Here is a 14,765-nt window from a genome sequence, read left to right as displayed (position 1 = left end):
TCTATTGGCAAAAAGAGTCCTTTTGAAAGCCAACTTAATAAGTTTATGAGGATAATCTCTATGCAGAACTCACTCTGCAACATACTGAGCCTGGTTTTTAAATTCTTCTACAGTAGAGCATAACTGGCAGTCTTAAAAATTGTCCTACAGATATATTTGCAAGAAGTCTGTGGATGATAGCTTGTAAAATGTAAAAGGGAATTTTTGTCAGCTGGTTTGTCAAAAATGGTACTATTCTGTTTATAGCTAACAGTGTCCAAAAATGACACTCTGTTGAACAGAACTGGTTCCAAAACCAAACCCTGTGGTACATCACTTAACACAGTTCTGTCTTCAGAGTAGATTCCATTTACCATTACACTCTATCTCCTATCAGTCAACCAGTTGTAATCCATGCCACCTCCTTGGTACTCACTCCCAAGCTTCTCATTTTATTCACAAGCCTCCTGTGTGGGATCATAACAAAAGCTTTACTGAAATCCAAGTACGTCACGTCGATCCAATTCTCTAGTCACCCAATCAAAAAAATCAATCAGATTTGTCTGACAGGACCTTCCCCTGGCGAATCCATGCTGCCTCAGTTCCAGCAACCCACCAGATTGTAGATTGCTTACTATCCTTTATTTCAGCAGAATCTCCATTAATTTTCCCATCACCAAGGTGAGGCTAACTGGTCTGTAGTTTCCGGCCTCCTCTCTGCTACAACTCTTGTGAAGCGAGACCACCACTGATCTCCTCCAGTCTCTCGACTATTGGTTGTCTTTGTCAGAGGAATCACCTGTTAATTCTAAACAAATCACTGAAGCAATATGTAATATAAAACTTTAATGAGAGAAAGACAGAGTCAAAGGGGATAGGGACCGGAACAAAGTACAAGGAAGATAGTTTGTTCCAGGGAGTGACAGGTCTACACAATTGTATAATCACCCAGTCACCCAAAGTTCCAGTGATGTGCATAATCTTTTATACCTTTTATACTGACCAATCAGAGCATATGCAGAGTATTGATTCTAGATAAGTGCAGTGCATTTCATTTGAGAATGTATTAGACCAATCAGCTAATGGGTCTGGGGTGTTGGCTGGCTGCATTCCAGCATGTAGTCTGGCTGCATTCCAGCATGTAGTCAGGGTCCTTTGCATTCTGTGTCTAACACTGGTACACAGCACAAAGAAGTGTCAGAAAGACAGTGCATACCTACATCCCCCTCTTGAAGGGTTACACCTAGGAACCCTTCACATGTGGGCGGGCTGTGGGTGCCTGTCTTAGGTTGTCCCTTACATCCTAAGCTAGCCATAGGTGAAGGAACCTTACCAGTCGTTGGCTAAGCCCACTATTGTTCCCTACCCATTTAATTCATGGGGAAGCTCATGCAAGTCCATCATTAAACGCTGACATATAGTAGTTACTTGATCTTGCACTGCAGATGGAGAGTTGACCATAATTTTCAGTTCAGGCATCTTGGGTATGGCTGCAGCGATGGAAGATCCAAATCGTCGAAGACAGAGGCATATGCATGGTAGGCAAAGGCATAGCAAGAGTCCAATACATTGTTAATCCTGTAGGGTATTGATGGTGCTATGCAGTATTATGACAACAACATGTAGCAGTAAAAACAATCGCTGGATGGACATTCCTAATTCTACTGTGTCACCCAAAGTTCCAGTGATGTGCATAATCTTTTATACCTTTGCATTGATACATGTGATCAAAAGAACTACATCAGGATAACCAAACATAAAACAAAAAAGAAATCAGGCCAAATAAGTAGATAACTCAGGTCATATAATGAAGTAATGTTGGGCTGACTTACTAGGACAAGCTCTGAATTCTGACAATCAATGGAATCATCAGTTTATTCAGTAAGGTGTATTAATCTTGCACTAATCAAGGCCTAAGTTAAATATGTGTGCATAGAACATGTGTATGTGTGTGTGAAATGGAGCAACACAAATTCAAAGTGATGCAGCAGAATTCAAATGTAATAAACACACCTGAAGAATCAAAAGCTTTGGACTTGTGGATTTGTCTTTTCCAGTTCTTCCATGGGTACATGACCTCCTCTGGTTATCCACCTTATCCCTTCTGAATTTGCTAATTTTAGATAGTATTACCTCATTATGGAATTTTATCCAAGTCAGCCTGGAATTGAGAAAATTGTGTAGAAAAGTTATCAGCTGGAGTAATAGCTTTTAGATTATCTGATCACTGTTTAATGTCCTCATTATGTCTTTATTTGTAGAAGTAGTTGCTTCAGGCAACAGCAGCATGAGGTCGTAAGAACATTTGTTCCATGGCCATGGTGTCAGGGTTCCATCGGTGCCTAGACTGTAGTCGCACCAACTCCGTCCATTGCATCAACGTCATCAGAACCGTCAACTTCGCGCCAGCATCGTCCACCGACCGGTGACCGTCTGGCATCGACGACATCTCAGCCTTCGACACCCTCGACTCCCCCTCAGGACCGAGGGGATCGTAGAGACAAACATCGCCACCGGCATAGAAAGTCTCGGACTATCGAGGAAGCGAAATCATCGACCTCGCCATCGTCCAAGACGCTGTCGAAGAAGCCCCGTCCAGAAAAGGCACCGACCTTTTCGGCGACCGGGTCACCGAGGCAACCCTCCCCCGATAGGGCATCGGGAGCTGCGACTCCGCCTTTAACAGTGGTTCCTCCGGCTATGCCTCTGCCTCCTTCTTCTGTTCCAGAGCCGGGGCTGCTTGCTCCAGGCCTCCGAGAAAAACTGGACCAGATGGTTCAGGAGGCCATCGACAAGGCGATACAACGACTCCAGGTTCTTCCGACACCGGTACCGATTGCGGAACCGATCACCGACCCGATTCTGGCAGCATTGGCACCGCTGCTTTCCAGGATGGAAGTGCTCATAGCCGCTTTTCCACCGAAGGACCCTGGGTCACCGATGGCGCCGGTGCCCTCCCCGCTCACTCTGTCATCGGGGGGGGGAAACACCATTTCGCATCTCTCCTTCGGGAGTTCTGCCTCAGCCATCGATGCTGATACGTCCATCACCCCCGATCCAACCATCGGTGGTCGGCACCACTCAAGCCATCCATCGATGCCTTCGATGCCTTCATCGGTGCCTCCGATTATTCCTTCGATTCCTTTGGAGTCTAGACCAGGACCTTCAGGTATCCCACCATCCCGTCCCCCCTCTACATCCTAGAGGGCCAGGTGCTGATCCCTATGATACCTGGACTGATGATTTCTCACCAGACACAGATGATTTGCCTTCACCACCTTCACCCACTGAAAGTAGAAAGCGTTCTCCTCCAGAGGACCTTTCCTTTATAAATTTTGTGACGGAACTGCCTGAATTAGTTGCCTTCCGATTACAGACTGAACAGGTTGATAGACATCAGATGATGGAGTTGCTCCAATTCCTGGATGCTCCCAAGGTAATAACCTCCATCCCTATCCACCAGGTTCTTCTGGATCTCCTGAAGAAGAACTGGGAACATCCTGGCTCCATTGCTCCAGTCCACAGAAAAGCTGACACTACCTATTTGGTGCAGTCAGCTCCGGGCTTTCAAAAACCACAATTGGATCACCAATCTGTAGTGGTAGAATCGGCTCAAAAGAGAGCAAAGAAGTCAAAGCCTCATATTTCTTTTCCCCCTGGCAAGGAACAGAAGTTTCTAGATGCCATTGGCCACCGAGTCTACCAAGGATCAATGCTCATCTCCCGAATTGCCGCTTATCAGCTCTATATGACCCAATATAATAGGGTCATTTTCAAGCAGATACAACTTGACAGACTTCCTGCCTCAGCAATTTCAAGATGAGCTCCAAACCCTAGTAAACAAGGGTTTTGAGGCAGGCAAGCATGAGATCAGATCATCTTATGATATCTTTGATACTGCTACAAGGGTTTCTGCAGCTGCTATTTCGGCGAGAAGGTGGGCCTGGCTTAAGTCTTCTGACCTTCGCCCTGAGGTACAAGACAGGTTATCCGACCTGCCCTGTGTAGGAGATAATGTGTTTGGCGAACAGATTCAGCGGACGGTGGTGGAACTTAAGGACCATCATGAGACCCTAAGATAGCTCTCTCTGATGCCTTCTGACTATTCTTCCAACAGCCCTTCAGAAAGGACTCTAAGAAGTAATTCTTCCACCCGAAGTCCTACCCGCCACCAACCAGATCCCATGCCATGAGACCTTTTCAAAAAGCACAGTCTCGTCAAACACGTAAACAAAAACCGCAAGCAGCTCCTCAGCCAGGGCCTGCTTCAGGTTTTTGACTTCCACCTAGAGAGCAGCAGCCAGCTTCCATTGCCTCTTATACCAATGGGAAGTCAATTGTGCCACTTCCACAACATGTGGCACTCAATCACTTCAGACCAATGGGTACTGGCGATAATTGCTCAGGGTTACCATCTGAACTTTCTCTCCATGCCACCGGACTCCCCACCTCGACCGACGTGGAGAACATCCGATCACTCCATCCATCTGGATCAAGAGGTCTCCCTCCTTCTTCAGTCCAAGGCAATAGAACCCGTACCTTACTCTCAGCAAGGCCTAGGATTCTATTCCCAGTACTTTCTAATCCCCAAAAAATCGGGAGGCGTTCATCCTATTCTGGACCTACGGGCCCTCGACAAGTACCTCCAGCAAGAGAAATTCAAAATGGTAACCTTAGGCTCACTTCTTCCTCTTCTACAAAGAGGAGACTGGCTTTGCTCTCTGGACCTCCAGGACGCATACACTCATATTGCGATAACTCCATCTCATTGCAAATACCTGAGGTTTCTAGTAGGCCCCAAGCACTATAAATATCGAGTGCTTCCATTAGGCCTAACATCTGCGCCACGAGTCTTCACAAAATGCCTCGTAGTAGTTGCAGTTTTCCTTAGGACCCAAGGTGTTCATGTCTACCCCTATCTAGATGACTGGTTAATCAGGGCTCCCACTCAGCAAGCTGCTCTGTTGTCCCTCAATCTTACCTTACTCACTCTAATTTCGTTAGGATTTCTCGTCAACTACGACAAATCCTACTTAGTCCCATCTCAAACCTTGTCGCTCATTGGGGCAGACTTGGACACCTTGCAGGCAAAGTCTTTCCTGTCTCGACAGCGAGCCCTCACTCTCGTGTCTCTTGCACACCAGCTGCAGTCTCAGCACTCCGCGACTGCACGCCACTTTCTCATCCTTCTAGGACACATGGCTTCCTCAGTTCAGGTCACTCCAATGGCCCGTTTGGCCATGAGAGTCATGCAGTGGACTCTACGGTCTCAATGGACTCAAAGCATTCAGCCCCTGTTGACCATTGTCCATGTAACCGACTCACTCAGTCAGTCTCTAGCCTGGTGGAAAAATCAGTTCAATCTCCTCCAAGGCTTGCCCTTCCAGGCTCCAGACCCTCAATTAATTCTCACCACCGATGCTTCCAACCTCGGATGGGGAGCCCATGTGGCCAATCTGCAGACACAAGGCTCTTGGTCTCCAGAGGAAGCCAAACTCCAAATAAATTTCTTGGAGCTTCGAGCAATCAGATATGCTCTCAGGGCATTTAGGATCTCCTCTCAAATCAAGTTATCCTGATCCAGATGGACAACCAGGTGGCCATGTGGTACATCAACAAACAGGGAGGCACAGGCTCCTTCCTTCTGTGTCAGGAAGTTGCACAGATATGGGCGGAAGCTCTCGCCCATTCGATGTACCTCAGGGTCACCTACTTGCCCGGAGTGGGACAATGTGTTGGCAGACAAACCAAGTCGCATCTTTCAACCGCACGAGTGGTCTCTCAACCCCTCGGTAGCAAACTCCATCTTCCAGCAATGGGGATATCCTCAGATAGACCTCTTTGCGTCTCTTCAAAATCGCAAAGTAGAGAACTTCTGCTCTCTCATTCGCAGCAAACACTCTCAGCCCAGAGGCGCATTCTCCCTCTCGTGGGCAACCGGTCTACTCTACGCATTCCCTCCACTTCCTCTTCTCTCGAAAACTCTCATGAAGTTACGTCAGGACAAGGGAACCATGATCCTGATAGCACCTCACTGGCCACGCCAAGTGTGGTTCCCAATACTGTAGGATCTTTCCATTCACAGGCACATTCCCTTGGGAAAAGACCTGCTTCTGATTACTCAAAACGACTGGTGCCTCCGCCATCCCAATCTTCACACCTTGTCCCTGACGGCATGGATGTTGAAAGGTTAATCCTTCAGCCATTTAACCTTTCTGAACCAGTTTCCCGTGTCTTGATTGCTTCACGGAAGCCTTCCACGAGAAAAGCTTACTCTTACAAATGGAACAGGTTCACATCTTGGTGCTCTTCTCAGTCCCTTATCAGAGTCAGGTCTAAAAACTTCTTCCATTAGGATGCATGTCAGTGCGGTAGCCGGCTTCCATAAAGGTATCGGGTATGTTCCTATATCAGTACAACCCCTTGTCACACATTTTCTAAAAGGCTTGCTTCACCTCAAGCCTCCAGTGTGTCCTCCGGCCCCTTCTTGGGACCTTAACCTGGTTTTGGGTCTGCTCATGAAACCACCATTCGAGCCTCTTCACTCCTGTGAACTTCGATATCTCACATGGAAAGTGATTTTCCTTTTGGCAATCAATTCAGCTCGCAGAGTTAGTGAACTACAGGCCCTAGTTACCTATCCACCTTACACTAAACCTTTGCAGGACCGGGCAGTACTCCGCACTCACCCTAAATTCTTACCCAAGGTAGTTTCAGATTTTCATCTAAATCAGTCCATCATACTACCTACCTTTTTTCCCAGGCCCCATTCCAATCCAGCAGAACAGGTTCTGCATACCCTTGACTGTAAACGGGCTCTAGCATTCTACCTAGACCGTACAGCTGCCCACAGGAAAAGCACTCAATTATTTGTTTCTTTACATTCCACCAAATTGGAGCAGCCTGTGGGTAAGCAGACTCTCTTCTCCTGGTTAGCAGGCTGCATATCCTTTTGCTATCAGCAAGCGGGCATTCCATTTCAAGACCATGTTAAGGCACACTCTGTGAGGGCCATGGTGACTTCAGTAGCACATCTACGATCGGTGCTGCTTCCTGACATTTGCAGGGCTGCCACCTGGAGTTCTCTCCACACCTTTGCAGCCCACTATTGCTTGGACAAAGCCAGAAGACAAGATTCCATCTTCGGCCAGTCTGTCCTTCATAACCTGTTTACAGTGACGTACCAACATCCTTCCGCCTGCCCGGTAGGGTTCAGGATGCCCTCAACCACATTTTATCCTAATCCTAGTGCCTTGCACACCTACTTTTGGTGCATTTCTCGGACATCCTCAGCTCGGTACTCACCCATATGTGAGGACTACCATCCTGCTTGTCCTGTGAGAAAGCAAATGTTGCTTACCTGTAACAGGTGTTCTCACAGGACAGCAGGATGTTTGTCCTCATGAAACCCGCCCGCCGCCCTGTGGTGTTGGGTTCGTTACCTTTTTGTTGTTTTATTTTTCGGCACTGTCTGTAGCTTTTAAACAAGACTGAAGGGGGACCCCTGCTGGCTGCAAGGTTAGTGCCATGCTGGGCATGCCCAGTAGGGGCCAGTCAAAGTTCTGGAAACTTTGACAGAAGTTTTCCGTGATTGGGCTCCATCCTGTGATGTCACCCATATGTGAGGACTAACATCCTGCTGTCCTGTGAGAACATCTGTTACAGGTAAGCAACATTTGCTTTCTTTATATATCCCCAAACCCTACAGGATCCTTTTCACTTGACAGTATTCATTGTTGCTGAGTTTAACTCAGCTTGAATTAAAAGTCTCCGATCCCAAATCAAAAATGACCCATCCATGGTGGCAGTAATTTCTCGAGAATCTGAGTCATATAGTCACAAGCCTGACAACACCACAAAAGCTGCTTGTTTTGGTGTAACTGAAGAATTGATCACTGGAGTCAGCCATGCTGCAGAAAACTCAGTAACAATCAAGTATTCAAAAAAAAAAAAAATAGCAAATTTATAGTGAACAAACTGTGTCTCAAAAGTAAAGTATACATAAACAATCAAAACGGAAACGCCTTTCAGTTTTTTAATGTGACAAAACCTTGTTCGTGTAGAGAGGTGGTTAGAAGTCTCTTTGGGAAATGTTGCTGAGTGTCAATTTGTGTTTTACTTGGGAAATCTGTAGGGCTGTGGCATGGCCTTTATTGAATTCCCTTGTGAGACTCTCACTTACATTTTGGAGCCAGAGGGGAAACCTCCTTTACAGATCTTGATTGTGGGTTTGGCAGCATCCTGTCCTGTCCAGTAGTACTTTGGGTACATCCCATTTATCTGGACTGGTCTGACTAGATGAAGAGGAAGGTGAAATTACTTCATACCTAATAATTTATTTTCCTTTAATACAATCAGATCAGTCAACTTTGGCTGCCAAGCTTTCTGGGGGTTTTTTCCTGCTTTCATTCAGATATCGTGATAGGGAATAGATGCTTTAGTCTGTTCTAAAGCAGGTGACTGCATTGTCTTGTGTTTGACACTCCTTTTCTTTCATCAACTTCCTTGTTTCTCTGGAACTTCACTGGTTAAAAAAAAAAAAAAAAAAAGGGAAATGAAAATGAATTATTGTTGATTGGTTTCATTTAAAGTTGTCCACAGATGGTTTGTTACAGGTAATATCTTCAGGATGAGGTCAGTACAGATGCATATAAGGCAGTGGTTCCCAACCCTGTCATGGGGACCCCCAGCCAGTCGGGTTTTCAGGATATCCACAATGAATATGCATGAGAAAATTTACATGCACTGCCTCCATAGCATGCAAATTTTCTCTCATTCATATTCATTGTGGATATCCTGAAAACCTGGGGGTCCCCAGGACAGGGTTGGGAACCACTGCCTTATATGCATCTGTGCTGACCTCATCCTGAAGGTATTACCTGTAACAAAAACCATCTGTAGACAGCTTTAAATGAAACCAATCCTGGGAGTCCCCAGGACAGGGTTGGGAACCACTGATATAAGGTGTGACATCATCAAACCTGTTGATCTTTGTCTCCATCTGCTGGTTGGAGGGTATAACCCATTCATCTGGACTGGTCTGTCTTCAAGGAATGGAAATTATCAGGTAAGAAGTAATTTCACGTTAGAAATAATATTGAATTCTTTCTCTCAGCTTTTCAGAATCAGATCATAGTCCATGCAACCCTAAAGCTTTGTCCAGTCCTGGGCGACCATCTTTACTCTGCTCGAGTTGGGAAGGTTCTGGGAGAGCCCATCTTCTTGCCTGTAGAGACTGTACAGCCTCGGACTCAGGTAGGTGAGGAGCAGTGGACCCTTTAAAACAGAATCTTTGCCATGCTTCATAGTCTTCTCTGGAGCATTTGTTTTGACCCCTAGTAACCATTTGATTACTTGAGCATCAACTGCAGGAGCACTCATGCTTTAGATAATTATACTAGAATTTTAATGTATTCCTCTGAGGTAGATTAGTGTCAAGTACGTATGCTCCAGAAGCATAATTCAGGAGCTCCTTGTATTTATCAAAAAAAAAAAAAGTTCATCTTATTTCTACTTACTGACCTTGCCATCCTATCAGCACAGGCTGGGGGAGGTCCTGGAAGACTATTTTGAGTTGAATGGTGGGCAGGTGGTTGGCCCTACATCTGTTTGGGAAGGTATGAAGGCTGTTATCCGGGGACATTTAATAAGTATGGGCACATACCATAAAAAACAAATCAATAAACGCAGGGAGACCCTACTGTTGGAACTCGCCAGGTTAGAAAGCAGACATAAACAAAACCCAGGATCTATTCGAGTAGGACTCCTGAGCAGGAAACGAGAAGAGATAGCAGCCCTAGACACAGCAGTGATAGCGCATCGGTTAGATCTTTTGCATCAAAAATATTATGAGTTTGGAAATAAAAGTAGTAGACTTTTAGCAAACCGGCTGCGCCCTAGGAGCCTCAAAGCCATGATATCATATCAAAGCCAGTTCGGGAGAACTGCTCACAGATCCGGGGGCTATCTGGACCAGGTTTCAAACATTTTATGGGAATCTATACACCCCAGAGGTCAGGGCTCCCAGGGAGGATATTCAGGCATATCTAGAGGGGATAGACCTGTCCACGCGCTCTGAGCAGGATCAATACATTTTGGGGAAACCCATCTCTGAATATGAGGTGGATTGGGCCATTAAGGACCTTAAATCTGGGATGGCTCTGGGTTTGGATGGGTTTACCCAACTCTTTTATAAAAAAAAATAAAATAGACATATCCTTAGAGGCCCCCTGGCACAAATGTTTAATCACATCCGGGATGGGGAGCATTTCTTACCGAATGGTAATGTGGCAGGGATAACCTTGTTACCCAAGTCAGGAAAAGATCCTACCAATTGCGCATCTTTTAGACCAATCTCCCTGATTAACATTGACTTGAAACTCTTGGCTAAAATCTTGGCTTTTCGCTTGACAGGCAGAATAGAGGGGTTAATTCACACCGACCAAGCGGGTTTCATGCCGGGGCGCACTAAAGCAGATAATATCAGGAAATGAATCAATTTGATTTACAGTGTTCAGTGGACTGCACACCCAACAGTCTTTCTCACTATCAACGCCAAAAAGGCTTTCGATAGATTATTTTGGCCCTTCTTATTTGCGGTTCTGGATAAAGTTGGCCTTGGAGGTTATTTTTCTACATGGGTGAGGGAACTATATTGAGCGCCCCAAGCTTGTTTAAAAATCAATTATACCCAGAACTTTGAAGTACAGAGGGGAACTAGGCAGGGTTGCCCACTGTCCCCATTGCTATTTGCTCTCAGTCTGGAACCCTTTGCAGCAGAAATCAGGCAGGATCCAGAGGTATATGGAGTTCTGGTGGGCTCTCGTCAGTATAAAATTTCTCTTTATGCTGATGATATTTTTTATTTAACACAGCCTCTCTCTTCTGCGGACTAAGTAAAGCGTCACTTGGAAGTTTATGGCCAAGCTTCGGGGTTTCATGTGAACTATGACAAGTCGGAGATTTTATCAGCCCATTGTGATATTGGATTGGAACGAGAGGGGAAACGGTTGTTTCCCTTTCGTTGGACAAAGGGGCACATCCGCTACTTGGGTGTAAATTTAGGACTAGATATTGCGGCATTAATGCGGAATAATTATCAACCCCTTGTGTGGAGTATAATGGGAGACTTGGATAAATGGGACAGATTTCAGCTCTCCTGGTTTGGCAGGATAAATACTATTAAAATGAATAAATTACCCCGACTGGGATACCTTTTCCAGGCCCTACCCTGTCTCCTTCCTAAACATGAGTTGAAACCCCTACTGAGGAAAATGTTCTATTTTATCTGGCATAGGAGACCACTGGGGGTAGCTAGGATGGTGTTGTACAGGAGCAGACGGGACGGAAGGGTAGGACTCCCATCTTTAATACATTATTATGTGGCAGCTCAACTCAAATCGGTAATTGAGTGCCATGACCATACCTCAACCAAACAATGGGTAGAGATCGAACAGGCCTTGATAAATGACTTCCCATTGCATAACCTGTTTTGGTCGGAGGGACTCTCCAATCAGGCTATTAAAGATTTTCCCCCTCCTTTACAATGCACATATCAAATATGGAGATGTTGGAAATCAAAACTGGTGAGGAGCAAACAATACTCGATGCTCTCATCCATCCAACATCTGAGGAACTTTGTTGCAGGGAGATTAAATCCGGAATTTCTCAGATGGGAAAAACTGGGGCTTACTTGTCTGGGCCAGATATGGCACAATGGAGTGATAGCATTTGATCAACTACAACGGACATATGGCCTCCCTAAGTCTGACTTTTTAGCCTTTGCCCAGCTGAAACACTTTATTAGTACCAAAGCAGTGGAGGAAGATTTACAGCAGGGCCGGTCCCTTTTTGAAGGGTACTGCATTTTGGCAGGTAAAGTTCAAAAGCACATTTCCAAGGTATATCAATTACTGATAGGTCAAGATTGTACTCAAGGGACCCATATTGCAGCTTGGGAGTCAGACCTGGGGGTCACAAGGGACAGGGGCCAGTGAGAAGAATGCTTTTGCAATTTGGGACGGGTTTCAATGTCGGCAGTCTTGATGGAAAACAGATACAATCTTCTATATCGCTGGCATTATTCTCCGGCTCGTGTAGCCAGGTGGTCGCGGGGCCGCCCATCCACGTGCTGGCGGAATTGCTCCCAAAAAGGCTCTTTCTTTCATATGTGGTGGAGTTGTCCCCACATTCAGTGTTTTTGGAAGGCCTATCAGGGGTGGATGGAGAGCGTCCTGGGAGTCCCCGTCCCGTTGACAGCGGAGGTATGGCTAATGGGAATTCCTTATGAGGGGTACACAGTTGAGCAGCAAATACTGTTTCAGTATGTGGCTACTGCGGCACGAGTGTTGGTGGCTGCTCAATGGAAGTTTAACACTACGCCGTTCCACACACAGTTATTAGTAAAACTACGGCAATTACATAAGCTGGAAAAACTGACGGCAATCAGAAGGGATTCCCTCCCTAAATTTCATAGAATATGGTCCAAGATCACCCACTATCTTCAGGAATAAAGCAGAATTGGAGTACTCCGCGGGTCCACACTGGCGGGCGGGAGTAGGGTGGGACTGGGGGAGGGAAGGGGAGAGGGCGGGGGGGGGGGGGGGAGGGAGTTGGACCATATAAACGACAAATTAGGAAGCCTAGTTCCGCAGTCAGTAATTCATCAGTTGCACATATTACCGTACTGTTTTCTGAAATTTGTCATTATGCATGTGATAGTCCTATTCGTTGACAATGTATTGTTAATGTGGTTTTATATTAATAAAAATTGTCATTATAAAAAAAATAATAAAAAAAAGCTAATCTTAATTAACTCATCAAAGCAGACTTTTATTATTGCCTCAGGGATTTAGGAGTTGATATTTGTTTTAGAAAAGCAGAAGAAAAATCAGTAGGAAAAATAAGTGGTATCCGATAGTACGGATTATAGAAACTGTCAAAAAAAAAAAAAAGAAAGAATTGTCTGCAAGTTGAGGTTATTCAGTGAAGGCTATTTTGTCTTGGGAAATTATGATGAGACCAGATAAAAATTGCAGCTGCATGCAGCTGGGAAGGACATTATTTCTTGGCTAAAGAGTCCATGTGAAGCATTTCAGCCAGAATTGGATGATAAAGACAGAGCATCCCCGAAAGCTGCTGGATCTAGAGTCATATCTCTTCAAGAGGCTTTGTTCTTCTGTGCTTGGCAATAAATGACAATTAAGACAGCCATTTTTCTTTAGGACAGACCTGTAGGGGAAAATATTCTGTATCTCCAAAATACCAGATGGTGAGCATGAAATACCACTATGGGGTTAGCCTGGGATTAAGTGTGTTTGAAGCATAAATATGACATCTCTGTGTTCCAACCCAGCAGCTCCATCTGATACATCCATGCTGCTCAACCATTTTTATTTTATGGAACACTAAAGTTTGCTGAATCCTTGCAGCACATTGAACCGAATTGTACATAATCTGCTCTCCATCCTCCCACCCTGGCATGATTTTGTCTTTCACCCCCTCTGCATCATCCTCTTTCACATCCTCAGTACAATCCTGTCTCTTATCCTCTTTCCACAATCCTATCAAATCCTTTCATGCTATGCAGTCCTCTTGTTCCACCCCCTCTGTGTGGGGCCTCTTTAACCTTTCAAACCTCTGCTCGCTCCTACAGGTGATCCCCCCTTTCACAGCACTGCCCCATGTGATCTTTTGTCACATTCCTCCATACATACCCCTCCATATAATCCTCTGTTGCCTGGCCCCAATCCTATTTGGGATTTTTTTTCACACAACGCCCTCCCTTTCTCACAAAATCCTCTTCCCACTCTGGCTGGAAAATGGAGAGTAGTGCTGTTTGTATGCATTTTCCTCCTTGCTCATTTCATTCTTGCAAAGCCCTGCATGTTCAAGCTATAGATTGAAGCTACTGTCCTCCTGCCGACCAGAGGTGATGGGAGAAGATCTTACCAAGACTGCTATTACCACAGCACATGAAGGACCTTGCTGTGGCACACTGATTGAAAAGCATTCGGGCCGATTCAGTAAAGTCCGCGGGAGAGCGGGCATTCGCCTGCTCTCCCGCTGTGCGCACAGGCCACTCTCCTGTGCACGCAATTCTGTATTTAAATGAGGCCCGGCGGTAAAAACGGGCAAAAGGAGGCGCTAGGGACACTAGCGCGTCCCTAGCGCCTCCTTTTGGACCGGTGCGGCGGCTGTCAGTGGGTTTGACAGCCGACGCTCAATTTTGCTGGCATCGGTTCTCGAGCCCACTGACAGCCACGGGCTCGGAAACCAGATGCCGGCAAAATTGAGCGTCCGGTTTTCGACCCGTCAGCTGCCGGCCGACTTCAAATTTTTCAAAAATGTTTTTTTCTTTTTTTACTTTTGGAAAGTTTCGGGACCTCCGACTTAATATCGCCATGATATTAAGTCGGAGGGTGCACAGAAAAGCAGTTTTTACTGCTTTTCTGTGCACTTTCTCAGTGCCCGAAGAAATTAGCGCCTACCTTTGGGTAGGCGCTAATTTCTGAAAGCAAAATGTGCGGCTTGGCTGCACATTTTGCTTTGTGAATCGCACGGGAATACCTAATAGGGCCATCAACATGCATTTGCATGTTGCGGGTGCTATTAGGTTCGGTGGATTGGACGCGCGTTTTCGGCCCCTTACTGGGTAAGGGAAAATGCGCGTCCAGTGGCGGGTTAACAGTGCGCTCCATCGGAGCGCACTGTACTGTATCAGCCTGATTGTGATGAGATTTCTGGTAATGGTTGGCCGCTGATCGGAGGTGCAAGAACATAAGAAC

At 45.8% G+C, this 14,765-nt stretch overlaps 1 protein-coding gene across 3 annotated transcripts in view; it reads left to right on the top strand.

Moving 5' to 3' along the window:
- RPUSD3 (RNA pseudouridine synthase D3) overlaps window positions 1–14,765 on the top strand; it is an 88,017-nt gene that overhangs the window by 48,091 nt on the left and 25,161 nt on the right. For all 3 annotated transcript variants that reach the window (XM_029601160.1, XM_029601162.1, XM_029601161.1), the window contains exon 9: window positions 9,095–9,234. In XM_029601160.1, coding sequence (XP_029457020.1) covers window positions 9,095–9,234 — 140 coding nt within the window. The remainder of the gene's footprint in view (window positions 1–9,094; window positions 9,235–14,765) is intronic.

This window comes from Rhinatrema bivittatum, chromosome 4 (genome assembly GCF_901001135.1).
Source record: "Rhinatrema bivittatum chromosome 4, aRhiBiv1.1, whole genome shotgun sequence".
NCBI classification, from domain to species: domain Eukaryota; kingdom Metazoa; phylum Chordata; class Amphibia; order Gymnophiona; family Rhinatrematidae; genus Rhinatrema; species Rhinatrema bivittatum.
This window is presented reverse-complemented; position numbering and strand designations above follow the sequence as displayed.